The sequence below is a fragment of the Perca fluviatilis genome, chromosome 9 (genome assembly GCF_010015445.1).
Source record: "Perca fluviatilis chromosome 9, GENO_Pfluv_1.0, whole genome shotgun sequence".
NCBI lineage: Eukaryota > Metazoa > Chordata > Actinopteri > Perciformes > Percidae > Perca > Perca fluviatilis.
Genome location: NC_053120.1, coordinates 1065923 through 1091975, shown reverse-complemented (window position 1 = coordinate 1091975; position 26053 = coordinate 1065923). Strand labels below are relative to the sequence as shown.

Here is a 26053-nt window from a genome sequence, read left to right as displayed (position 1 = left end):
GCAACTCCCTGGACACAACTACAACTCCTCTGACACAACTAACAACTCTCCCTGACACAACTAAACTCTCCTTGACACAACAGCAACTCCCCTGACACAACTACAACTCTCTGACACAACTACAACTCTCCTTGACACAACAGCAACTCCCTGGACAACTATAACTCTCCTTGACACAAAAGCAACTCCCCTTGGAAACAACTACAACTCCCCTGAAACAAACCACAACTCCCTCTGAAACAACTACAACTCCTGAAACAACTACAACTCTCCCTGACACAACAGCAACTCCCACTGACACAACTACAACTCCCTGACACAACAGCAACTCCTCTGACACAACTGCAACTCTCCTGACACAACAGTCAACTCCTGAAAACAACTACAACTCCTCTGACACAACTACAACTCCTGACACAACTACAACTCCCTCTGGATACAACTACAACTCCCTGACACAACTACAACTCCTCTTGACACAACTACAACTGCCCTGACACAACTACAACTCCCCTGACACAAATAGCAACTCTCTGACAACAACAGCAACTTCTACTGACACAACTACAACTCCCTGACACAACGCACAACTCCTCTGACACAACTAACAACTCCCTGACACAACGTACAACTCCCTCTGACACAACTACAAACTCCCCTGACACAACAGCAACTCCCACTGACACAACTACAACTCCCCCTGACACAACAGCAACTCCCACTGACACAACTACAACTCCCCCTGACAACAACTACAAACTCCTCTGACACAACTACAACTCCCCTGACAAAACAGCAACTCCCACTGACACAACTACAACTCCCTGACACAACGACAACTCCCGGGACACAACTACAACTCTCCCTGACACAACTACAACTCTCCCTGACACAACCACAACTCTTCTGACACAACTACAACTCCCCCTGACACAACTACAACTCCCCCTGACACAACTACAACTCTCCCTGACACAACTACAACTCCCCTGACACAACTACAACTCCCCCTGACACAACTACAACTCCCCCTGACACAACTACAACTCTCCCTGACACAACCACAACTCCCCCTGACACAACACCAACTCCCACTGACACAACTACAACTCCCCCTGACACAACTACAACTCTCCCTGACACAACTACAACTCTCCCTGACACAACCACAACTCCTTCTGACACAACTACAACTTCCCCTGACACAACTACAGCTCCCCCTGACACAACTACAACTCCCCCTGACACAACTACAACTCCCCCTGACACAACTACAACTCCCCCTGACACAACAGCAACTTCCCCTGACACAACAGTAACTCTCCCTGACACAACCACAACTCCCCCTGACACAACACCAACTCCCACTGACACAACTACAACTCCCTCTGACACAACTACAACTCCCCCTGACAAAACTACAACTCTCCCTGACACAACAGCAACTCCCCCTGACACAACACCAACTCCCACTGACACAACTACAACTCCCTCTGACACAACTACAACTCCCCCTGACACAACTACAACTCCCCCTGACACAACAGCAACTCCCTCTGACACAACTGCAACTCTCCCTGACACAACAGCAACTCCCCCTGAAACAACTACAACTCCCTCTGACAAAACTACAACTCCCCTTACACAACAGCAACTCCCACTGACACAACTACAACTGCCCCTGACACAACTACAACTCCCGCTGAAACAACTACAACTCCCCCTGACACAACTACAACTCCCCCTGACACAACGACAACTCCCACTGACACAAACTCTCCCTGAAACAACAGTAACTCCCACTGACACAACTACAACTCCCCCTGACACAACTACAACTCCCTCTGACACAACTACAACTCCTCTGACACAACTACAACTCCCCCTGACACAACGACAACTCCCACTGACACAAACTCTCCCTGACACAACAGCAACTCCCCCTGACACAACAGCAACTCCCACTGACACAACGACAACTCCCTCTGACACAACTACAACTCCCCCTGACACAACAGCAACTCCCACTGACACAACTACAACTCCCCCTGACACAACTACAACTCCCCCTGACACAACTACAACTCCCCCTGACACAACAGCAACTCCCCCTGACACAACTACAACTCCCCCTGACACAACTACAACTCCCCCTGACACAACAGCAACTCCCACTGACACAACTACAACTCCCCCTGACACAACGACAACTCCCGCTGACACAACTACAATTCCCCCTGAAACAACAGCAACTCCCCCTGACACAACTACAACTCTCCCTGACACAACCACAACTCCCCCTGACACAACAGCAACTCCCCCTGACACAACTACAACTCCCCCTGAAACAACCACAACTCCCTCTGACACAACTACAACTCTCCCTGACACAACTACAACTCTCCCTGACCCAACTACAACTCCCCCTGACACAACCACAACTCCTCCTGACACAACTACAACTTCCCCTGACACAACTACAACTCCCCCTGACTCAACTACAACTCTCCCTGACACAACTACAACTCCCCCTGACACAACAGCAACTTCCCCTGACACAACAGTAACTCCCCCTGACACAACTACAACTCTCCCTGACACAACCACAACTCCCCCTGACACAACTACAGCTCTCCCTGACACAACCACAACTCCTCCTGAAACAACCACAACTCCTCCTGACACAACTACAACTCCCCCTGAAACAACAGCAACTCCACTTACCCCAACTACTTCTCCACTTACCACAACTACTACTCCACCTACCACAACTAAAACTCCACCTACCACATCCACAACTCCCCCTACCACGACTAAAACGCCACCTACCACAACCACTACTCCCCCTACCACAACTAAAACTCCACCTACCACAACTAAAACTCCCCCTACCACAACTAAAACTCCACCTACTAAAAAAAATAGTAACTCGCAATTTTGACCAATCACTGCAACTTTTCCGCCAATTTGACCAATAACCTAAAGTTTCCTGCAATTTCAACCAGTCCCAGCAGACCCACGTGTACTCTGAGAGCCACACACAAACAAACCAGGATAGAGAGGCCAGGATAGGAAATTAACTAACAATGTAAAGATCAACAAGCCACTGACACATATGTTCAAATTTGATTAAATAATTTTTTGTCTTAAACACACCAGCCATTTTCATATTATACCAACATTTGCAGCATCCTGAGCCTTTTTGGTTACTAGGAAAATTCAGCCCAGAGTTATTTAATTCTCCCCAAAAAAAGTTTCCTTTTTATTTTTAAAGATCTTGTTTTGCAACTTTCACTGTATCTTGCAACTTCATTGCAACAAACATACAAAAGACATTGAAACTTTTATCGCATTTCTTTTACAAAAAGTCCCACGAAATCAGGCATTTTGGCCCGCAACAACTTCAAAAAAAGGCTGCGAAATCCAGGAGGGACTGTATGTTGAACATAGGGGTGTAATGCTACGCACAATTCATGGTATCTCACTATATTGTATGGGTGTGTTCTTATTTGTTTATATTTAACTATTGCAAGCTTGGATTTGTCTTACATTTTGACACAGATGTTGCATATTTCATACATGTATATGCTGTGTGTCTAAATGTAAATATATACTACAAAAATGAATAAGTTGATAAAAATGAAATGATGAATCAATAAAATACTATAAGTTTCCTGAATACATGTTGGTAAATTATTTTGGTTTTGTTGTTCTATGTTGGTTATCTTTGTATATCAGGTGTGGAAAAAAGCTGCAAAAAAGTGATTTAAACAAAGTTATGAATTCGAAGACACAGGAGAAAAATGTAATTGTCTAACATATCTTTACTTTAGAGCCACCTACTGCATTGTAAGATGAACTACTCTGCAATGTCGTGAGACTTTGTTGACTGTTGAGTAGGGGTTTTATGTCCATTTATTTTTGTACTTGCATTGGTAGAGCACATAAGGAGCTAGTTTAACGAGCGTGTGAGAGACTATAAAATATTATTTAATTAATATATATAGTTGTGTGTGTGTGTGTGTGTGTGTGTGTGTGTGTGTGTGTGTAGAGAGAGTGTCAGAGTGGGCGGAGTCTCTGATTGGATGATAGCAGCTGAACTTTGTCACTTGAGTTATTTTTCAGTCTGTCAGAGTTTTTGCTGCCGACTGGAAACTGATCTAAGGTGAGAAAATCAGCTTTAAAAACTCAAATAATAATCTAAATAATAAATAATTGATCTTTAATAATGACACTAACTCCAACATCTTCAAAAACATGAAGATAACTTTTTTGTCGATTTTAAAGTTTTTAACAGTAAAATATGTTTAAAATTTAACTGGAACAAAAATCACTTAAAATACTAAATAAATGTTTTTTAACCTCACATTTTAATTCAAATTCTTGTAAAACATAAAACAGCTGCTGCAGAGTTCATCACATGATCCTGATATCGCAGACTGTCCCTGTGTCTTACCAGACTCCATGTAAATAATCAGGACTTTTTTCATCGCAAAACACACTTCATTGAAAGTGGACAGATACTAAATAAAACTATCAAAAGCCATCTTGGTTCATCTTTCCACTATTCCAACAATCACCACTCTGGTTTGGTTGAAATAAACCCTTAATTCACCCATTTACATGTGGAGATATGCTGGCTCTATACACGCTAAAAGTCCTGACTATTTACATGGAGTCTGGTGGAGATATGCTGGCTCTATACAAGCTAAAAGTCCTGATTATTTACATGGAGTCTGGTGGAAATATGCTGGCTCTATACATGCTAAAAGTACTGATTATTTACATGGAGTCTGGTGGAAATATGCTGGCTCTATACACGCTAAAAATCCTGATTATTAACATGGAGTCTGGTAGAAATATGCTGGCTCTATACACGCTAAAAATCCTGATTATTAACATGGAGTCTGGTGGAAATATGCTGGCTCTATACACTCTAAAAGTCCTGATTATTTACATGGAGTCTGGTGGGTTTGGTGATGGGGATTTTCGGGGCTGTTTCATGTTAAACTAAAAGGATTTTACTCTTTAACTAAAAGGTCTATCTCTGCAGGGATCCTTTCCATAATGTTGTCAGACACTTAGAATAATAATCTGAGTCTCTCAGAACTTTTAGTGGACACTAACTGCTGCTGAACATTAGTCTTGTAGGGTTACATTGGTTTCTTATCAGCAGAGTCAGACTGCAGGTGGGGCAGTTTATCACTCACACACAGACACACTGTCTGAATTAATGCTACCCTGCTAATGGTATGCTAGCTAACATCTCTAACAGACAGCTGATTGTCTCTCAGTGTCAAGAGTGTGTAACTTTGCTGCAGGACCCAGAAACGTTTTATGTTCCTAACTTTGGAGCTTTATACATCCTGACATGATAGATTGTCTAGTTTTAGATCTAACAACATGTGTGTGTTTGTGTGTATGTGTGACTGTGTGTGTCTGTGTGTGTGTGTGTGTGTGACAGCGACGGTGGCTCTGCTAAATAGTCTCAGCAATCCCACCGATCGCTCCCAAAACGTCCCAGTTAGAGGAAATGTCCTAAACCAAATCTTTACAATCATTCCCTGAAAGAACCGTGCAGACCTGACTTATTGTATCATCCACATCTTCTTCAGAACTTGACATGTTCAGTGTGTAGCTCTCTTGTTGCTTCCTGAAGAGGAGTTTGAGAACAGAAACCCTCAGAGAGGAAGTTTATCCTGGAAAGTTCTTCTGGAGAGACTTTCCTGATTATAATTGAGCTTGAACGTTCTTTGAACTTGTCTTTTATTTTTTTACATTTTTATTTTTATTCTCTTACCTACACTCTACGGGTTTTAATTTGTTGTTTTAAGAATATTATGTTTTATTGTTTTGTGAAGCACTTTGTAATGTGGAGTTTGTAAAGTTTTCTAAAAATAATAATTATAATAATATTATTATAATGACTATTATCCTGCATACTTATTATTATTATTCCACCACATTTTGTACCGCTACTAGTCACGGAGTGTTGCCAACACATGCAGACAAAATACATCAAAACGTGTGTAATGACCGGGAATGGTGTTCTATGACTTTTCTAACAGATTTGCCACACAGTTTTCACGAAATCAGCAAAAAACGGCACAAAATTTCCTATAGACTTTAATGGGCAATCCTCTAGAAATCGCTTTACATAGCTCAAAACAACCCCTCTTTGGGGCCATACTGTATCGTCATTCTTAATTAAAAATTTAAACCGAAGAGCAGACTTTGTCCTTATCGAGCTGAATGGGCCCAATAAAGATATCAAAGATATCTGATATCAAACAGGGTTCCTACCAAATCACAGTTTATGTATCGTCCACTTTTCAGACCGTTTCAGATTTTCCAATGTGTGTGTATGGGGCCAGAATGTTGAGAGTTAGAGTGGAGAACAGAGGGGGGAGCTGTAGTACAATTCTCTGAAATTTTCCCAAAAAAATTGCTCTCTCCCCTACAATTTTCACTCTTCATACATTGTGGTTGGTCAAAATGTAGGACATTTTGTGCCGGTCGCAGACATGTAACTATGGAGTCCACAGAACCTAAACTTTTGGCTCTGTTCATACCAACTGCTGATAGAAACAATGAAAGGACTCACACAGTTCCCTTTTTGTTACCTACTCTGTGTTTCATATCATTGACACCACAAGCCAAAAATGTTGAATTAAAGAAGGAACTTCAGAGGTATAATCATCATTAAATATATATTTTTGACACACAAACTCCTCCTATGATGGAGACTCTTTACTGCAGGACGTGTCAAACAGCAGATGTACTGTTAGCCAGTGTTTTGGGGATGTGCACCAAGTACTAAGTAATTTCTTGCGTAATTTTCTAGTTTTATTATATTATCTGTTGACTAGAGTCCTCTAACCGACCTGTCCCTTCTTTTGTTTCAGAGACTGTCTGCAGCCGTCCGACCGGATCCTCTGAATCCTCACAGTTCCCAAACATCGGTTCAGAGTCTTCCTCCATCTGAACCTCCACCTACCCCTGGCTCCAAAGGGCCCCCCACCACCCCCACAGCAGATCCCCCTGCAGGGCCCCAAGCAGAGCCCCCTGCAGCCATGGACAGCGTCCCGCGGCGCTGGGTGTTGAAGCCTCTCTCCCCGCTGCTGCAGCCCTCCGACCTGCGCTCCATCGCCGGCCCGGCACCGAGCGACTCCACCGGCCCCGACGATCTGGTTTTCACCTATGACAACATCTCCATCGCACGAAGTTTCTCCTCCGTGGTCGTCTCCTCCCAGGTCAGTTACTTTAGTTTGAGTTAGTTTTTAGAGTTAGTTTAGTTTAGTTTGAGATGGTTTAGTTTAGTTTGAGTTAGTTTATAGTTAATTTAGTTTAGTTTAGTTTAGTTTAGTTTAGTTTAGTTTAGTTTAGTTTGAGTTAGTTTATAGTTAATTTAGTTTAGTTTAGTTTAGTTTAGTTTAGTTTGAGTTAGTTTATAGTTAATTTAGTTTAGTTTAGTTTGAGATGGTTTAGTTTAGTTTGAGTTAGTTTATAGTTAATTTAGTTTAGTTTAGTTTGAGTTAGTTTATAGTTAGTTTAGTTTAGTTTAGTTTGAGTTAGTTTGAGATGGTTTAGTTTAGTTTGAGATAGTTTATAGTTCATTTAGTTTAGTTTAGTTTAGTTTGAGTTAGTTTGAGATGGTTTAGTTTAGTTTGAGTTAGTTTATAGTTAATTTAGTTTAGTTTGAGTTAGTTTAAAGTTAATTTAGTTTAGTTTGAGTTAGTTTGAAGTTAATTTAGTTTAGTTTAGTTTGAGTTAGTTTGAAATGGTTTAGTTTAGTTTGAGTTAGTTTATAGTTAATTTAGTTTAGTTTGAGTTAGTTTGAGATGGTTTAGTTTAGTTTGAGTTAGTTTATAGTTAATTTAGTTTAGTTTAGTTTGAGTTAGTTTATAGTTAGTTTAGTTTAGTTTAGTTTAGTTTGAGTTAGTTTGAGATGGTTTAGTTTAGTTTGAGATAGTTTATAGTTCATTTAGTTTAGTTTAGTTTAGTTTGAGTTAGTTTGAGATGGTTTAGTTTAGTTTGAGTTAGTTTATAGTTAATTTAGTTTAGTTTGAGTTAGTTTAAAGTTAATTTAGTTTAGTTTGAGTTAGTTTAAAGTTAATTTAGTTTAGTTTAGTTTGAGTTAGTTTGAAATGGTTTAGTTTAGTTTGAGTTAGTTTATAGTTAATTTAGTTTAGTTTGAGTTAGTTTGAGATGGTTTAGTTTAGTTTGAGTTAGTTTATAGTTAATTTAGTTTAGTTTAGTTTGAGTTAGTTTGAGATGGTTTAGTTTAGTTTAGTTAGTTTATAGTTAATTTAGTTTAGTTTGAGATGGTTTAGTTTAGTTTGAGTTAGTTTATAGTTAATTTAGTTTAGTTTAGTTTAGTTTGAGTTAGTTTGAGATGGTTTAGTTTAGTTTGAGTTAGTTTATAGTTAATTTAGTTTAGTTTAGTTTAGTTTGAGATGGTTTGAGATGGTTAAGTTTAGTTTTTAGAGTTAATTTTCTAGTCTTCTAGTTTGAGTAACTAACCCTGGTCTCCTCCCAGCAGGGCGCGGGTTCGGGTGACGTGGTGGTTCAGGCCCGGCAGGTCGCGGTGTTGCAGCAGGGAGGTGACGCCAGCGAGGAGTGGCGTCCCAGCAGCCCCAGCGAGTGGGGTCCCAGCAGCCCCAGCACTCCCAGCAGCAGCTCGGGCTCTCACTGCGGATTCTACTCGTTCGTGGAGGATCCGGTGAGTCCCGAGGCCGAGCTGAACGAAGCCTGGATGGTGTCGCCGCAGCGACAGGCGCAGCTCGCCACCCTGAAGGAAGATAAAGGAATCAAACTACAGACCTACGCCAGCGGCAGGAAGCCGGAGAGTCTGTTCGCAGACAGCAACGGAGACTCGCAGTACCAAGTGGATCCGAAGAACGGAACCGAAGCGATTCGCGAAGTAGAAGAAAAGCAGCTTCGACATGAGATCATTCGCAGCCAAGCCCCGAAGAAGAGCCTGACGTTGAAATATCAGTGGAGCGCGCTGGAGAGCCTGGATCTGAGCAGATCTCCCAATAAACTTATCCAAGGTTTACTTTATTATATTTTAAAGGATGTTATGTATGTGTGAGTGTATATGTATAAGTATGTATATTAGCGCATATATGTGCATTTGTGTGTGTAAATATATTTGTGTCTAGTGTATGTATGTATTTATGTGTGTGTGCATATGTCTCACTGTGTGATTGTGTGTGTGTGTGTGTCTGTTTGTGTCTGTGTGTGTATGTGTGTGTGTGTGTGTCTCACTGTGTGTGTGTCTGTGTGTGTGTGATTGTGTGTCTCACTGTGTTTGTGTGTGTGTGTGTGTGTCTGTGTGTGTGTGTCTCACTGTGTGTCTGTGTGTGTGTTTGTGTGTCTCACTGTGTGTGTGTGTCTGTGTGTGTGTGTGTGTGTGTGTGTCTGAATAGTACATGCAATATCTGAAATTGTATATGGTTATACAGATGGGAGTGTATGACAGTACAAAGGGTAAGGAAGGGAAGTTAAACTTTAATAACTGAGTTTATACTTCGTCGTTATCAGAATCAGAAAAGGGTTTATTGCCAAATGAAGTTACAGTAAGGTGGAATGTGCACGTACGCAAACACAAACATGTTAAACATTAAAGTGAAATAACCAATAAATACAGAAACAAATATACATAAAATAGCTGTTTTGCATAAGAAATAAGAAGCTGAATGGATTATTCTTCTTTGTTTTCTTTTTAAGGTTTCAGCGTAAGCTACAGTCCTGCTCGCTCCAGACCAGAACCCTCAGGCGCTGATGAGCCCCGGACCGGGAACGAGCCCGGGACCGGGACCGTGGACCAGGAGCAGATCAACTTCAGCGCAGCGAGACAACAGTTCCTTCAGATGGAGCGGGACCGTCTGACGGCGCTGCCCGGCCCGCTGAGGTCCTCCAGAACACGTCTGAACACTCCGCTGTTGGAGTCGGAAAGGTCATCATCACAGGAAGTGGAGACGCTCCACAGCGTGAAGGTGACGTCACATTGCATACACTACACACGCTACATACACTACATACACACTACATACACATTACATACACACTACATACACATTACATAAACATTACATACACTACATACACACTACATACACATTACATACACTACATGTACACTACATATACACTACATACGCATTACATACACTACATACACACTACATACACACTACATACGCACTACATACACATTACATACACTACATACACACTTCATACACATTACATACACATTACATACATTACATGCACACTACATAGACATTACATACACTATGTATGCCTAATAAGGTAAATCTGTATTTGCATGTTTCTTTAGACTCTCAGCCAGCAGAGCAGTGTGTTTGATGACCTGGACTCCGGCCTGGAGGAGCTGTCTGTGGAGGTTAGCGGCGGCGATGACAGTGGTTTGTTCAATGACGGCGCTCAGCAGGAGAACCGGAGCAGCTACGAGACCCCGATAGAAAGGGAGATCCGGTTAGTTCAGGAGCGTGAGGAGAACCTGCGACGCTCTCGAGGTTTGAAGCTCAGCGACAGCCGAGCGGAGATGGTCGAGATCAAAACCAAACGGTTGCAGTCGCCGCTGGCACCTGTCATCAAAACCAAACACTTCCAGTCGCCACTGGCGCCAATCAGGGCCAAAGAAAAGAGTCGGGTGAGCTTTATCATCCAGAAGGAGATCCAGGGAGGAATCCTGGGACCATCAACTAACAATGTGAGTAGAGCTTGTGCAGAACGGCCGCCATATTTGACAGCTAGCTACGGCTACAACCAGGTCTCACTCCTAACTTGTAAAATACTGATGCAGTGTCTCTCAGCGTAAGATACAACGCAAAAATCACCCTTTATGGAACGCACCGGGCAGAGCAGTAAGATGATGTGGTATTAAGAGAGACAGCAGTAGAGAGTAGTATGAAGAGAGACAACAGTAGAGAGGTGTATGTAGAGAGACAACAGTAGAGAGTAGTATGTAGAGAGACAGCAGTAGAGAGTAGTATGTAGAGAGACAGCGGTAGAGAGTAGTATGTAGAGAGACAGCAGTAGAGAGTAGTATGTAGAGAGACAACAGTAGAGAGTAGTATGTAGAGAGACAGCAGTAGAGAGTAGTATGTAGAGAGACAACAGTAGAGAGTAGTATCTAGGCTATAGAGACAACAGTAGAGAGGTGTATGTAGAGAGACAACAGTAGAGAGTAGTATGTAGAGAGACAGCAGTAGAGAGTAGTATGTAGAGAGACAGCGGTAGAGAGTAGTATGTAGAGAGACAGCAGTAGAGAGTAGTATGTAGAGAGACAACAGTAGAGAGTAGTATGTAGAGAGACAGCAGTAGAGAGTAGTATGTAGAGAGACAGCAGTAGAGAGTAGTATCTAGGCTATAGAGACAACAGTAGAGAGGTGTATGTAGAGAGACAGCGGTAGAGAGTAGTATGTAGAGAGACAGCAGTAGAGAGTAGTATGTAGAGAGACAACAGTAGAGAGTAGTATGTAGAGAGACAGCGGTAGAGAGTAGTATGTAGAGAGACAGCAGTAGAGAGTAGTATGTAGAGAGACAACAGTAGAGAGTAGTATGTAGAGAGACAGCAGTAGAGAGTAGTATGTAGAGAGACATCAGTAGAGAGTAGTATCTAGGCTATAGAGACAACAGTAGAGAGGTGTATGTAGAGAGACAACAGTAGAGAGTTGTCTCTCTCGACCCAGAGTGTCCAATAGTGACGCCATGGGTCCCTGCCAATTGGTGCAGGCCAGTCCGCAACACACATGGTGTAGGGACTCACATGGTGTAGGGACTCACAGTGGCACAATCCCAAAATCCGGACTCACAGACTCATGGACTTTGGTGTGTGTTCTCGCAAAATTTGTAAGGGCTTAGGGTTGTCCCAATGTCGAATTTCAAAGGGCGTGAGGGTTTGAGTACACACTTACCGAGCTCTTTCCGTGAGTCTGCCTCAATGCAGACTCACGGAAAGGGAATTACCCACAGTTCAAAGCGTAATGACGTTTACAGTGGAGACCAAAGGGAAATCCGGAAATTACAAAAGGTAAACAACAGCACGACACACGGCCACGGAACAGACCAGCCTGTTGTCCAGCTTGTTAAACAATCGTTTGAAAACATTTGGAATCAGGCAGCCATCTCCTGTGCCTTGGCCGTTTGGAAAGCAACAAACTTAAAATGAAAATTGTGTGTCAGCAACATCTTTGTTATTAAATGTCGCCAAGGTAACATGTGATCTCGTGAAGTGCTGTCCCTATCCCATTTCTACCTATCTGAGCCCATGTGGCCTCACACACTCACTCACTCAGCACCTGGGATCAGTTAAAGGAACACACCGACTTATTGGGAATTTAGCTTATTCACCGTAACCCCCAGAGTAAGACAAGTCGATACATACCCTTCTCATCTCCGTGCGTACTGTTACGCTGTCTGACGGCTCCAGCATTAGCTTAGCCCAGCTAAGCATCCTGCAGGTGGGGTGGTGATGGCGCAGTGGATATGACACTTGCCTTTGGTGTGGGAGATCCAGGCGTATATATGTCAGAGGCGTGCAACCTCTGACATATATACCAATTGTAAGTCGCTTTGGATAAAAGCGTCAGCTAAATGACATGTAATAATGTAATGTAATGTAACTGGCTCCAACTAGCCTACTGCTCCGGTTTTCGATAAAGTGACAAAGTTAACTCCTATTTACATGTTATGATTTAGATCATAGTCACAGCCATCTTCTAACAGTAAACAAACCGGGAACTATATTCTCAGACAGGCTTGCTGCGAAAGATATCACCGCCTAAGTACTATATTCTTCCACCTGAGAATATAGTTCCCGGTTTGTTTACGGTTAGAAGATGGCTGTGTCTCATGTACGTTGTTTTTGTACACGCTGTGACTCTACAAATCACAACATGTAAATAGGAACATGTTGGTGTTATTTTGTCACTTATTTGGAGCAGTAGGATTACTGGAACCATTCACCTGCCTGTTCTGTGATGGGCTGATGCCGCTGGAGCCGTCAGACAGCTTTACAGCACGCACGGAGATGAGAAGGGTATGTATTACTCTGGGGGTTACGGTGAATAAGCTAAATTCCCAATAAGTCGGCATGTTCCTTTAAGTCTTTAGTCCCTAGTCCTCAGGGCTCACAGTGTCTGTCAGCATCTGAAGCGACGAAAAAAGTGTCCTTCAGCGTATTTGTAGAACGTACCGGGGAGAGCAGCAGCTACACAGGGTTTAGAGAGTAGTATGTAGGGGCGAAATTCCTCATAGGGAGGTTGGTTTTGGGGGATGGAAGGGTCAAACACAGGACTTTCACCCAGGAGACCGGGGGATCGGGTCCCGCGTGGCACATTTCCTAAAGTCACTTTCTTCTTTAACCGTCCCGTTATTCCCATGTGTCATGGAAACGTAAGCTCACCCACAACCTTTTCCTTAACATAACTGCATCAAAAGGGATGCCATTAGTCCCGACAAAGCATGTTTAGATAAAGCACGTTATATGACGCTAAAGGAGACGTTTAGCTTCAATAACAACACCAAAGGTCACCTGACCGAGTGTATTTTACGAGATGGGAGTGAGAATGTGTTGGTCTTGACAGGGACGACCCAGTCTGGATCCTCAGCAGGAGCTGGAGGACATCAAGATGGAGTTAAACCAACCAGACGAGGACGAGAAGACAGAAGAAAGATGCCAGTCTGAGTCTGGAGACCAAGTCTTCACGTTGCCGTGTTGTCCTCATCGACACCCTGAAGAAAGCGAGTCGTGCCTCAGCTGGATGAGTTCGGCTCCGTCTGACTTCTCCGAGAGGGACTCAGACGTCCAGGACGCTCCAGGTTTCAGCCTACACCAACCCACCAGGTAACCTTTAGTATCCCAAATATTAACATCCTGGATGAACTGGAGAAACGCTTAAAATAGTTAGCTCAAAGTAAAGGCCAAATTATGGTTCTGCGTTATGTACCATGTCGCTCGGCCGTGGCTTGGTAGTGTTGCATTACCCCCCGACTCATGTCCTGGTTCTCCTTCTCCATAAACACCATGAGATCAAGTAGAGGGTTAACTTCTCCTGCTACAGATGTCCCACCGTGGTCAGAAAGAACAGGACAGACACACACACACAGACACACAGACACACACACACACACACATATACACAATCAAACACAGACACACAGACACACAGTCACACACACACACACACAGACACACACACAGACACACACACACACACACATATACACAATCAAACACAGACACACAGTCACACACACACACACACACACACACACACAACACACACACACACAGACACACATACACACACAGACACAGTCTCACACACACACAGACACACACACACACACACACATACACAATCAAACACAGACACACAGTCACACACACACACAGACACACACAAACACACACACAGACACACATACACACACACACACAGACACACACGCACCAACAGACACATATATACACACACACACACACACGCACACACACACAGTTATTCACACACACACTTTGCACACACTACCTACACTACGTAAAATAATGACTAAAAGTAATTAGTTCTTATTTTCCTTTGCAGAATCCTTCTAAAGCATCAATCATCTCCCTCCTCCCCCCCGACACCTCCCGGCTGGCGTGATCTGCCGGCCGCCACGCCTCCACCATCCTGGCGGGAGAACCTGGAGTCCACCGGGCTGACGTCTCGAGGAGCCGGCACTCCAGATTTCATAGAGAAGGAGATCGAGGAGTCTCTGAGGCGAGAGCGGGAGCTGAAGGAGCTGAGGGAGAACAGGGAGGAAACAGACGCTCAGATCTTCTCTCCCGCACCGCTCGTGGAACAGGCAACCAAGATGGCCGTCGCTCAGTTCTACCCGTCTGCTAACACAGGTATGGAGTCACGCTGTTCTCATGAAGAACTCGCACACTTCATAAATATTCCACGTATTTATTAAGGATGCACTGATCTGACTTTTTCAGTCCCGATACCAATGCCTGGGCTTTGTGTATCTGACGATAGCAGCCTGGTCTCATAGAACTCCGTGAAATGATCACAAACTGTTAACACCACATTACGTGGTGACCACACAGAATGTGTGATAATTCTGTGTGGTCACCACATAAAACAATGCCAATATAAAGTCAATGAGAAGATGATGTAGCATTAGGAGTGACTACAGTAGGGAGTAGTATGAAAGTTTTTCCTGAACCCAACCATCCCATTTTTCTCATGTGTCATGGAAACGTAAGCCCTCCCACAACTTTTTTTCTTAACTTAAGGGGCCGTGTTTATTTCATGGAGTTCTTCGGTGGGCAGTTTCACGGAATGTTTTGTGATTCCGTGAAACAGATTTTGAGTTAAGGGGCCGTTTTTATTTCATGGAGTTCTGTGAGATGAGGTTGGTCGATAGCCGATACCGATCGATACCGTTGTTGAATTAATAATAAACTGTATACCTTCCTTCCACCATGTGGAAGAGACTGAAGGCACCAGACTTTCCTAACTAAAACAAAATAACATAGATGTAATGTATTGAATTCTTATTTATTTGTTGCTTAAAAAACAGTTGTGCATTCAAATTGAAAATAGAATGGAATCAAACTTCATGTTCATGTCCTGGGGAAAACAACATACTGTCACCCAGGAAACACGTGTTTGGTCCTTGAGAGAGTTTTAATCCAAACCACCATCTTTTTCCTAAACTTAATACGTTTTTTTTAAACTTTTTAGGTGCATGGGTAGCTCACCTGGTAGAGCGCACACCCATATACCGTATATAGGTTAACTCCTCAATGCAACGGCCGTGGGTTCGACTCCGACCTCCGGCCCTTTACTGCATGTCATCCCCCTCTCTCTTCCCTTTCATGTCTTCATCTGTCCAATGAAAATAAAGGCCCCAAAAATAATAATAAAAAAAGAAAAAACGTAACTGTTGTCGTCACATATCGCTCACTTTTTTGGTGCCTAAACTTCACCTTAATCTCCGGCCAAACCAACGGCAGCTCGCGGTGTCCCAGCTCACAGTCACCTATTCTCGGGTTACTCAACTACCAACGGCCGCTGATTCTCACAGAGCTCTGTAGCTGGGGTCATGTGATGTTGTCACCTGATGTTTAGGGGTAAACCGGATGCAACATAAGGTGTGCCCCACCCACTCTTCCCACTCCCAAACATGGCCAGGACAAAGAATTGCAAAGTAGCAGTTTCTATTTTATTCGGAGATGAGGCCCACACACACAACAAACAACTCTAGAGACAACCTAAAACTTTCCTAAACCAAAACAAGATGTAAAGAAAAGACAAAGCTCTAACCTAGGCTTCTGATAACAAAACATGAGAAAAAGGGAACAAGCAAAAAGGACTTCTCACTCCTACCAAACTGCTACTAGCAATATAAGACAAAGAAAAATGTATTCACAGCTAAAACAAAATGGCTAAGGATAACAAATCCAAGAGCTCAAAACAACCATTTTCACTGAAGGCTGTTTACACTACTCACAACAACTTGAACACAAGACACAGATTTACACAGGCACATGTTGGGAATGGCAGAGTGAAGAGAGAGTCTGAGTTCCTGCCTGATGAGGCTTAAAATGGCTGCTGTCCTCCAGGCGACCAATCAGGAAACAGCAATCAGCTCTGCTGGACCAATCCGGTGTTCTCCATTACCTGTGTACACTCAGATGAGATCAACTGATAGTGCAGGGTGAAACAAATCACAAAATATGACCACAGGGAAATAACAGACTTATCATCAGATAATACATACAGTAAATAACACTCAGAAAGCTTAAAGATGAAACTTACAGCTAAAGAAGTCCGACTACAGTCATCAGATCTGAGGAAAGTCTTTAAGTTACGTTCATTGGGCTCAGATGCTGCACCTAAACCTCATAAAGACCATACTAGTCATAATAAATAATACATGATATATAATCCCAAGAACAATCTGTTGACTGGTTACTGATTTACGTAGCGTGCAGCTGAAGCAGCTGAAGCAGCTGAAGGACTTTGGTCGTCCTCTCGTTAAGTTACTGATTCTCTCGGCTGTTTATGAGACAGCCAGCAGCTTCCACACCAGAGTCCATTCAGGTTTTAACTGATTGTACGCAGCACATTCCTGCTAGGTTTCCAAAACCTTGACTGACAGGCAGCATCCAAACACAGCTCTCCATTTGGGCCGTCCAGACTACAAAGCAACCTTGAGTTTTAGAACCAAAACTGGTTCCTAATTGTTCAAGTTTTCGTGGCTGATGTTTCTCTAAAATACAGAATTCTTATAAATAATAATAATCTAATAATCTGACTTTTATTTTCAAAGTATTCAACTCTTTTTTTTCCTCAAAGTATTCAACTTCCTTTCTCAAAATAGTCTCAAAATCTCAAACATTTTATTTGAAAATATTTGGAAAAACATCTGATATATTCAACTTTTTCTCTCAAATATTAGACTTTTTGTTACGCACACTGTTTAGGCTGCCGTTTGTTTCGGATAACTAATTCATTCTCTGCAGAGAGAATCCATCACAGTCTGCTATTGAGGTCAAAGTTCACGTATCGCTGACCTACCGATGACCTACCAATGTGCAAGTTCAAAGGTCAAGTCTTCAGCTGTGATGTCATGGATGATGTCATTGACTGTGTCCTTCCCGTTGTGTTCCAGATAAAACCGTCAGTGTTTCCTCTCAGTATGCTCGTCCCTCCGCCCGTCTGCCCTCCATCTCCTTCGTCACCGCTCAGCCCTTCTCCTCCCCTCCTCCCCCTCCCCTCCCGTGGCACCTCGGCCCCCCCTCCCCTCAGAGGTCTGACGGAGACGCTGCTGCAGGACTTTGAGGAGAGACGAGTCAAAGAGAAGCTGGACGAGAGCGCAGTAAGTCTTCAACACAGACTCTTATTTTGAAGGTTCTAGGTGCAGTAAGTCTTCAACACTGAGGCTCTTATTTTGAAGGTTCTTGTGCTTCCTGTCAACATTAATTTGTTTGTTTTTCTGTTTTCAGTATGCAGGGATTCAGCTGGTCGACGACGTGAATAATGAGGTACAACCCAACTTCATTTACCTTCATACTGCACCAGAGCAGGGGGAATGAGAGGGGGAAACACCAGAGCAGGGGGAATGAGAGGGGAAACCCCAAAGCAGGGGGAATGAGAGGGGGAAACACCAGAGCAGCGGGAATGAGAGGGGAAACAACAGAGTAGGGGGAATGAGAGGGGAAACACCAGAGTATGGAAAATGAGAGGGGGAAACAACAGAGTATGGGGAATGAGAGGGGGAAACACCAGAGCAGGGGGAATGAGAGGGGGAAACACCGGAGCAGAGGGAATGAGAGGGGGAAACACCAGAGCAGGGGGAAATGAGAGGGGAAACAACAGAGCAGGGGGAATGAGAGGGGGACGCGGCGCGGGGGAATGAGAGGGGGAAACACCAGAGCAGGGGGAATGAGAGGGGAACGCCAGAGCAGGGGGGAATGAGAAGGGGAAACACCAGAGCAGGGGGAATGAGAGGGGGGACGCCAGAGCAGGGGGAATGAGAAGGGGAAACACCAGAGCAGGGGGAATGAGAAGGGGAAACACCAGAGCAGGGGGAATGAGAGGGGGGACGCAGAGCAGGGGGAATGAGAAGGGGAAACACCAGAGCAGGGGGAATGAGAGGGGGGCAGAGCAGGGGGAATGAGAAGGGGAAACACCAGAGCAGGGGGAATGAGAGGGGGAAACACCAGAGCAGGGGGAATGAGAGGGGGACGCCAGAGCAGGGGGAAATGAGAGGGTGAAACATCAGAGCAAGAGGAATGAGAGGGGGGAACACTAGAGCAGGGGGAATGAGAGGGGGAAACACCAGAGCAGGGGGAATGAGAGGGGGAACACCAGAGCCAGGGGAATGAGAGGGGGAACACCAGAGCAGGGGGAATGAGAGGGGGAACACCCAGAGCAAGAGGAATGAGAGGGGAAACACCAGAGCAGGGGGAATGAGAGGGGGAACACCAGAGCAGGGGGAATGAGAGGGGGAAACACCAGAGCAGGGGGAATGAGAGGGGGAAACACCAGAGCAGGAGGAATGAGAGGGGAAACACCAGAGCAGGGGGAATGAGAGGGGAAACACCAGAGCAGGGGGAATGAGAGGGGGAAACACCAGAGCAGGGGGAATGAGAGGGGAAACACCAGAGAAGGGGGAATGAGAGGGGGAAACACCAGAGCAGGGGGAATGAGAGGGGAAACGCCAGAGCAGGGGGAAGAGAGGGGTGAAACACCACAGCAGGGGGAAATGAAAGGGGAAACACCAGAGCAGGGGGATGAGAGGGGAAACACCAGAGCAGGGGGAAATGAGAGGGTGAAACACCAGAGCAGGGGGAATGAGAGGGGGAACACCAGAGCAGGGGGAATGAGAGGGGGAACACCACAGCAGGGGGAATGAGAGGGTGAAACACCAGAGCAGGGGGAATGAGAGGAGGAAACACCAGAGCAGGGGGAATGAGAGGGGGAAACACCAGAGCAGGGGGAATGAGAGGGGGAAACACCACAGCAGGGGGAATGAGAGGGGGACATTAATGTCTGTTTGTCTGTTTTCAGGTCATTGAGTCGACTCGAGTGACTCGACATAAAAACAAGCGTGCTCTGCAGTGGGAGGCCGGAGAGTTCGCCAACCAGGCGGACCGCTGAGACCTGATCCAGATCCTGGTCCTGGCCTGGTCCTGATCCTGGTCCAGATCCTAATCCTGATCCTGATCCTGATCCTGATCCTGGTCCTGACCCAGTTTGTGTCTTCCCTAACAGAACTTTTCTCTGATTGTTTCTCCCTCAGCTGAGATTAAAATGGTTTTACTAAAGTGGAACACTCAGAATGAACAGCTGCTCCTGATTGGTCCCCTCTCCTCGTCCAATCAGCTGCCAGCGACAGCAGAAACAGAGATGACGTGTCAGAAGAGAAATAAAGAGAGTGAAGAAGATTAAAAAAAGATGAATAACAAGTTCTGATTGTTTTCATGATTTTAAAAGAATAAAAAATATTTTTCAAACTGCAGACTGTCTGTTAGCATCGTTAGCTAGTGAATTAATGTGTGTGTGTGTGTGTTTGTGTGTGTTTGTGTGTGTATGTGAGTGTGTGTGTGTGTGTCTGTGTGTTTGTATACAGTGCCTTGCGAAAGTATTCGGCCCCTTTGAACTTTTCGACCTTTTGCCACATTTCAGGCCTCAAACATAAAGATATTAAACTGTAATTTTTTGTGAAGAATCAACAACAAGTGGGACACAATCATGAAGTGGAATGAAATTTATTGGATATTTCAAAACTTTTAAACAAATAAAAAACTGAAATATTGGGCGTGCAAAATTATTCAGCCCCCTTAAGTTAATACTTTGTAGCGCCACCTTTTGCTGCGATTACAGCTGTAAGTCGCTGGGGTATGTCTCTATCAGTTTTGCACATCGAGAGACTGACATTTTTGCCCATTCCTCCTGCAAACAGCTCGAGCTCAGTGAGGTTGGATGGAGAGCGTTTGTGAACAGCAGTTTTCAGTTCTTTCCACAGATTCTCGATTGGATTCAGGTCTGGACTTTGACTTGGCCATTCTAACACCTGGATATGTTTATTTGTGAACCATTCCATTGTAGATTTTCCTTTATGTTTTTGATCATTGTCTTGTTGGAAGACAAATCCCGTCCCAGTCTCAGGTCTTTGCAGACTCCATCAGGTTTTCTTCCAGAATGGTCCTGTATTTGGCTCCATCCATCTTCCCATCAATTTTAACCATCTTCCCTGTCCCTGCTGAAGAAAAGCAGGCCCAAACCATGATGCTGCCACCACCATGTTTGACAGTGGGGTGATGGTGTTCAGGGTGATGAGCTGTGTTGCTTTTACGCCAAACATAACGTTTTGCATTGTTGCCAAAAAGTTCGATTTTGGTTTCATCTGACCACAGCACCTTCTTCCACATGTTTGGTGTGTCTCCCAGGTGGCTTTTGGCAAACTTTTAAAACGCACTACTTTTATGGATATCTTTAAGAAATGGCTTTCTTCTTGCCACTCTTCCATACAGGCCAGATTTGTGCAGTATACGACTGATTGTTGTCCTATGGACAGAGTCTCCCACCTCAGCTGTAGATCTCTGCAGTTCATCCAGAGTGATCATGGGCCTCTTGGCTGCATCTCTGATCAGTCTTCTCGTATTGTATGAGCTGAAAGTTTAGAGGGACGGCCGGGTCTTCGTAGATTTGTAGTGGTCTGATACTCCTTCCATTTCAATATTATCGCTTGCACAGTGCTCCTTGGGATGTTTAAAGCTTGGGAAATCTTTTTGTATCCAAATCCGGCTTTAAACTTCTCCACAACAGTATCTCGGACCTGCCTGGTGTGTTCCTTGTTCTTCATGATGCTCTCTGCGCTTTAAACGGACCTCTGAGACTATCACAGAGCAGGTGCATTTATACGGAGACTTGATTACACACAGCTGGATTCTATTTATCATCATTAGTCATTTAGGTCAACATTGGATCATTCAGAGATCCTCACTGAACTTCTGGAGAGAGTTTGCTGCACTGAAAGTAAAGGGGCTGAATAATTTTGCACGCCACTTTTCAGTTTTTATTTGTTAAAAAGTTTGAAATAGCCAATGAATTTCGTTCCACTTCATAATTGGGACCCACTTGTTGTTGATTCTTCACAAAAAATTACAGTTTTATATCTTTATGTTTGAGGCCTGAAATGTGGCAAAAGGTCGAAACGTTCAAGGGGGCCGAATACTTTCGCAAGGCACTGTATGTGTGTGTGTGTGTGTGTGTGTGTGTGTGTGTGTGTGTGTGTGTGTGTGTGTGTGAGAGAGAGAGCCTGTTCTTTGTTGTAAAATGTTCCAACTTTTCATTCACAAAATATGACTTTTTTGTCGAAATATTGTTAATAATATATAAATGAATAAAAATTGTTTCTGAAACGTTCATTCATTGATTAAGTATTTTAAAATAATTCATTAAAATAATATATTTGCATAAAAGTAAAATGATTAGAATAAAAGAATATAGTATTACAAAGTACATAAAATGTAATTTTCTATGTTTGGTGGCGCTCTGCTTGTAGTTCCTGCTGATGTCCACCAGAGGGCGCCATGACGTCACCACCAGCTCAGAGATGACAACAAACTGGAGACTTTGGGTTAGTTGGATTGTTCTTAATTTTGGTATTTCTCTCTAAAATAACAAATGACAACATTACCAATAATCAGTAGCATTTTGAATCATCATAGCGTTGTTAATAACAGAATCATTACATAGAAAAATAAATAAATAAAAAGAGGTACATGAAAACATAAATTTACAATTAGTCAGAGGTTTCTGGGAAACCAGCTCTACAATTTCCATAAATTTTAATATTGTTTTTGTTATGCAACGATCTAAGTAGAGATTTAAATTCTATGAGAAAAGATACAAAATTAGGAGATGAATTAGAAATGTCTGCTTGTGAATATAAAATGTGACATACAGAATGATGAAATGAATTAGAGACTCCAGAGCAGCAATTCCTGAGTTATGGTAGAAACAGATGATATCTTTAGGGTTAAAGGAGGAGACAAAGTTGGTGGGTTCAAGAATTTCAATGTATGTTTATTTTTCCCATATCACATGACCTGTGACCTCTAACCTCCTTTCAGAAACAGCATCTCTGAGCTGGTGGTGACGTCATGGTGCCTTCTGGTGACATCAGCAGGAACTACAAGCAGAGCGCCACCAGACATATTCACACAATAAAACATGTTTACAGCTTTTATTAGTTTCATCTCTATGTTTTTATCTTACACACTCACCACACCTTTTTAAATTACATTTTATTACATTTCATGTATTTATTTGGTAATACTTAATCCATAAACACTTATTTTAAACACAATGTATTATTTACTTTAGTACACATTTGTAAAATGATTCCCCCATTTAGTGTATGTGTTATGTGAGGGTTGCAAATCGGTGGAAATTTTCCGGTAAATTTCCGGAAACTTTCCATGGAAAGTTTAGCTGGGAAATTTTGGAAACATTCCAATTTTGATTTTCTATGTTAGTGGGCTATACAATTAACACACATGGTTAATAATAGCAATGGCTTATGTATTACCCCCCTTCCACCTCCCAAAAAAAAAACTAAGAACTAAATGTTGGCCAGTATGTAGTAGCCTATACTGATTACTGCATGCATGTCATTGACAAATATAGGGAGGACATTCAACTGGATTTGCATTAAGTCAGGTTGTTTTAACCAAGATTATGCTGCAAGATGTTTTTTTTCCATCCATCCATCCATCCATCTTCGTCCGCTTATCCGGTGTCGGGTCGCGGGGGGAGCAGCTCCAGCAGGGGACCCCAAACTTCCCTTTCCCGAGCAACATTAACCAGCTCCGACTGGGGGATCCCGAGGCGTTCCCAGGCCAGGTTGGAGATATAATCCCTCCACCTAGTCCTGGGTCTTCCCCGAGGCCTCCTCCCAGCTGGACGTGGCCTGGAACACCTCCCTAGGGAGGCGCCCAGGGGCATCCTCACCAGATGCCCGAACCACCTCAACTGGCTCCTCGACGCAAGCGAGCAGTGGCTCTACTCGAAGCTCCTCACGGATGACTGAGCTTCTCACCCTATCTCTAAGGGAGACGCCAGCCACCCTCCTGAGGAAACCCATTTCGGCCACTTGCACCCTGGATCTCGTTCTTTCGGTCATGACCCAGCCTTCATGACCATAGGTGAGGGTAGGAACGAAAATGACCGGTAGATCGAGAGCTTTGCCTTCTGGCTCAGCTCCCTTTTCGTCACAACGGTGCGATAGATGGAATGTAATACCGCACTCGCTGCGTCCGATTCTCCGACCAATCTCCGCTCCATTGTCCCCTCACTGCAACAAAACCCCAAGGTACTTGAACTCCTTCACTTGGGGTAAGGACTCATTCCCTACCTGGAGAAGGCATTCCATCGGTTTCCTGCTGAGAACCATGGCCTCCGATTTAGAGGTGCTGATCCTCATCCCAACCGGCTTCACACTCGGCGCGAACCGATCCAGTGAGTGCTGAAGGTCGCAGGCCGATGATGCCATCAGGACCACATCATCTGCAAAAAGCAGCGATGAGATCCCCAGCCCACCGAACCGCAACCCCTCCCCACCCCGACTACGCCTCGATATCCTGTCCATAAATATTACAAACAGGATTGGTGACAAAGCGCAGCCCTGGCGGAGGCCAACCCTCACCTGAAACGAGTCCGACTTACTGCCGAGAACCCGGACACAGCTCTCACTTTGGTCGTACAGAGATTGGATGGCCCTGAGAAGGGACCCCCTCACCCCATACTCCCGCAGCACCTCCCACAGTATCTCCCGGGGGACCCGGGTCATACCCTTCTCCAAATCCACAAAACACATGTAGACCGGTGTTGCATACTCCCAGGCCCCTCCAGGATCCTTGCGAGTGAAGAGCTGGTCCGTTGTCTACCCACCAGGACGGAATCCGCATTGTTCCTCCTCAACCTGAGGTTCGACTATCGGCCGAACCCTCCTTTCCAGCACCTTGGAGTAGACTTTACCAGGGAGGCTGAGAAGTGTGATACCCCTGTAATTGGCACACACCCTCTGGTCCCCCTTTTTAAAAAGGGGGACCACCACCCCAGTCTGCCACTCCTTTGGCACTGTTCCAGACTTCCACGCAATGTTGAAGAGACGTGTCAACCAGGACAGCCCCTCCACACCCAGAGCCTTGAGCATTTCTGGACGGATCTCATCAATCCCCGGGCTTTGCCACTGTGGAGTTGTTTGACTACATCAGTGACTCTCGCGAAATCGACGCAACACACCCTCCCCATCCTCCAGCTCTGCCTCTAACATAGAGGGCGATAGTCGGATTCAGGAGTTCCTCAAAATGCTCCTTCCACCGCCCTATTACCTCCTCAGTTGAGGTCAACAGTGTCCCATCCTTACTGTACACAGCTTGGATGGTTCCTCGCCTTCCCCTCCTGAGGTGGCGAACAGTTTTCCAGAAGCACTTTGGTGCCGACCGAAAGTCCTTCTCCATGTCTTCTCCAAACTTCTCCCACACCCGCTGCTTTGCCTCTTTCACGGCAGAGGCTGCAGCCCTTCGGGGCCCTTCGGTACCCTGCAACTGCCTCCGGGGTCCTCTGGGATAACATATCCCGGAAAGACTCCTTCTTCAGTCGGATGGCTTCCCTGACCACCGGTGTGTCCACCACGGTGTTCGTGGGTTACCGCCCTTGAGGCACCTAAGACCCTAAGACCACAGCTCCTTCGCCGCGCTTCAGCAATGGAAACTTTGAACATTGTCCTTTTGGTTTATGCGTCCAAAAAAAAGCCGCCCCGCCCCCTCCACAGGGATGCACGCAGTTCCCCGAGGTGCAAGTTGAAAGTCCGTTGGACAGGGGCCCTCCAGACGTTCCCAATTTACCCGCACTACACGTTTGGGCTTACCAGGTCTGTCCAGAGTCTTCCCCCACCCCCGACCCAACTCACCACCAGATGGTGATCGGTTGACAGCTCTGCCCCTCTCTTCACCCGAGTGTCCAAAACATACGGCCTCAGATCAGATGAAACGATTATAAAATCGATCATTGACCTTCGGCCTAGGGTGCTCTGGTACCAGGTACACTTATGAGCATCCCTATGTTCGAACATGGTGTTCGTTATAGACAATCCATGACTAGCACAGAAGTCCAACAACATTTAAGTTCCCTGTTATAGACTAACAGTACTAACATTCCCGTTAATTCTCATCGAAAGTTTCCAACTTTGAAAATTCCCATAATTTTGCAACCCTAGTTATGTGAGTATAAAGGCGCGAGATGATCCATTGCTTCAGTGAATATAAGAACAGCTGACGGACATATAGTTATTTGGCGATAACGTTACTGATATTGTGATTTAGTATTCTATTATATTAAGTATTGTATATTGTTCCAACTAGTGCAGTGAGCCGTCTGAATTTAGGACAGACATCTCTAAACACCCTGGAGTCTGTGTGTGTGTGTGTGTGTGTGTGTGTGTG

General features: G+C 44.4%; 1 protein-coding gene across 1 annotated transcript in view; it reads left to right on the top strand.

Annotated features, from left to right (window-relative positions):
* Nucleotides 1–20058, top strand: part of LOC120565933 (mitotic spindle positioning) — a 40655-nt gene extending 20597 nt beyond the window's left edge. Inside the window, 10 exon segments of the mRNA XM_039812067.1 lie at nucleotides 6906–7253; nucleotides 8540–9053; nucleotides 9733–10001; nucleotides 10349–10744; nucleotides 13623–13882; nucleotides 14625–14932; nucleotides 17707–17819; nucleotides 17821–17913; nucleotides 18041–18079; nucleotides 19608–20058. Coding sequence (XP_039668001.1) covers nucleotides 6906–7253; nucleotides 8540–9053; nucleotides 9733–10001; nucleotides 10349–10744; nucleotides 13623–13882; nucleotides 14625–14932; nucleotides 17707–17819; nucleotides 17821–17913; nucleotides 18041–18079; nucleotides 19608–19697 — 2430 coding nt within the window. The 3' untranslated portion in view covers nucleotides 19698–20058.
* Nucleotides 20059–26053: the final 5995 nt, after the last annotated feature.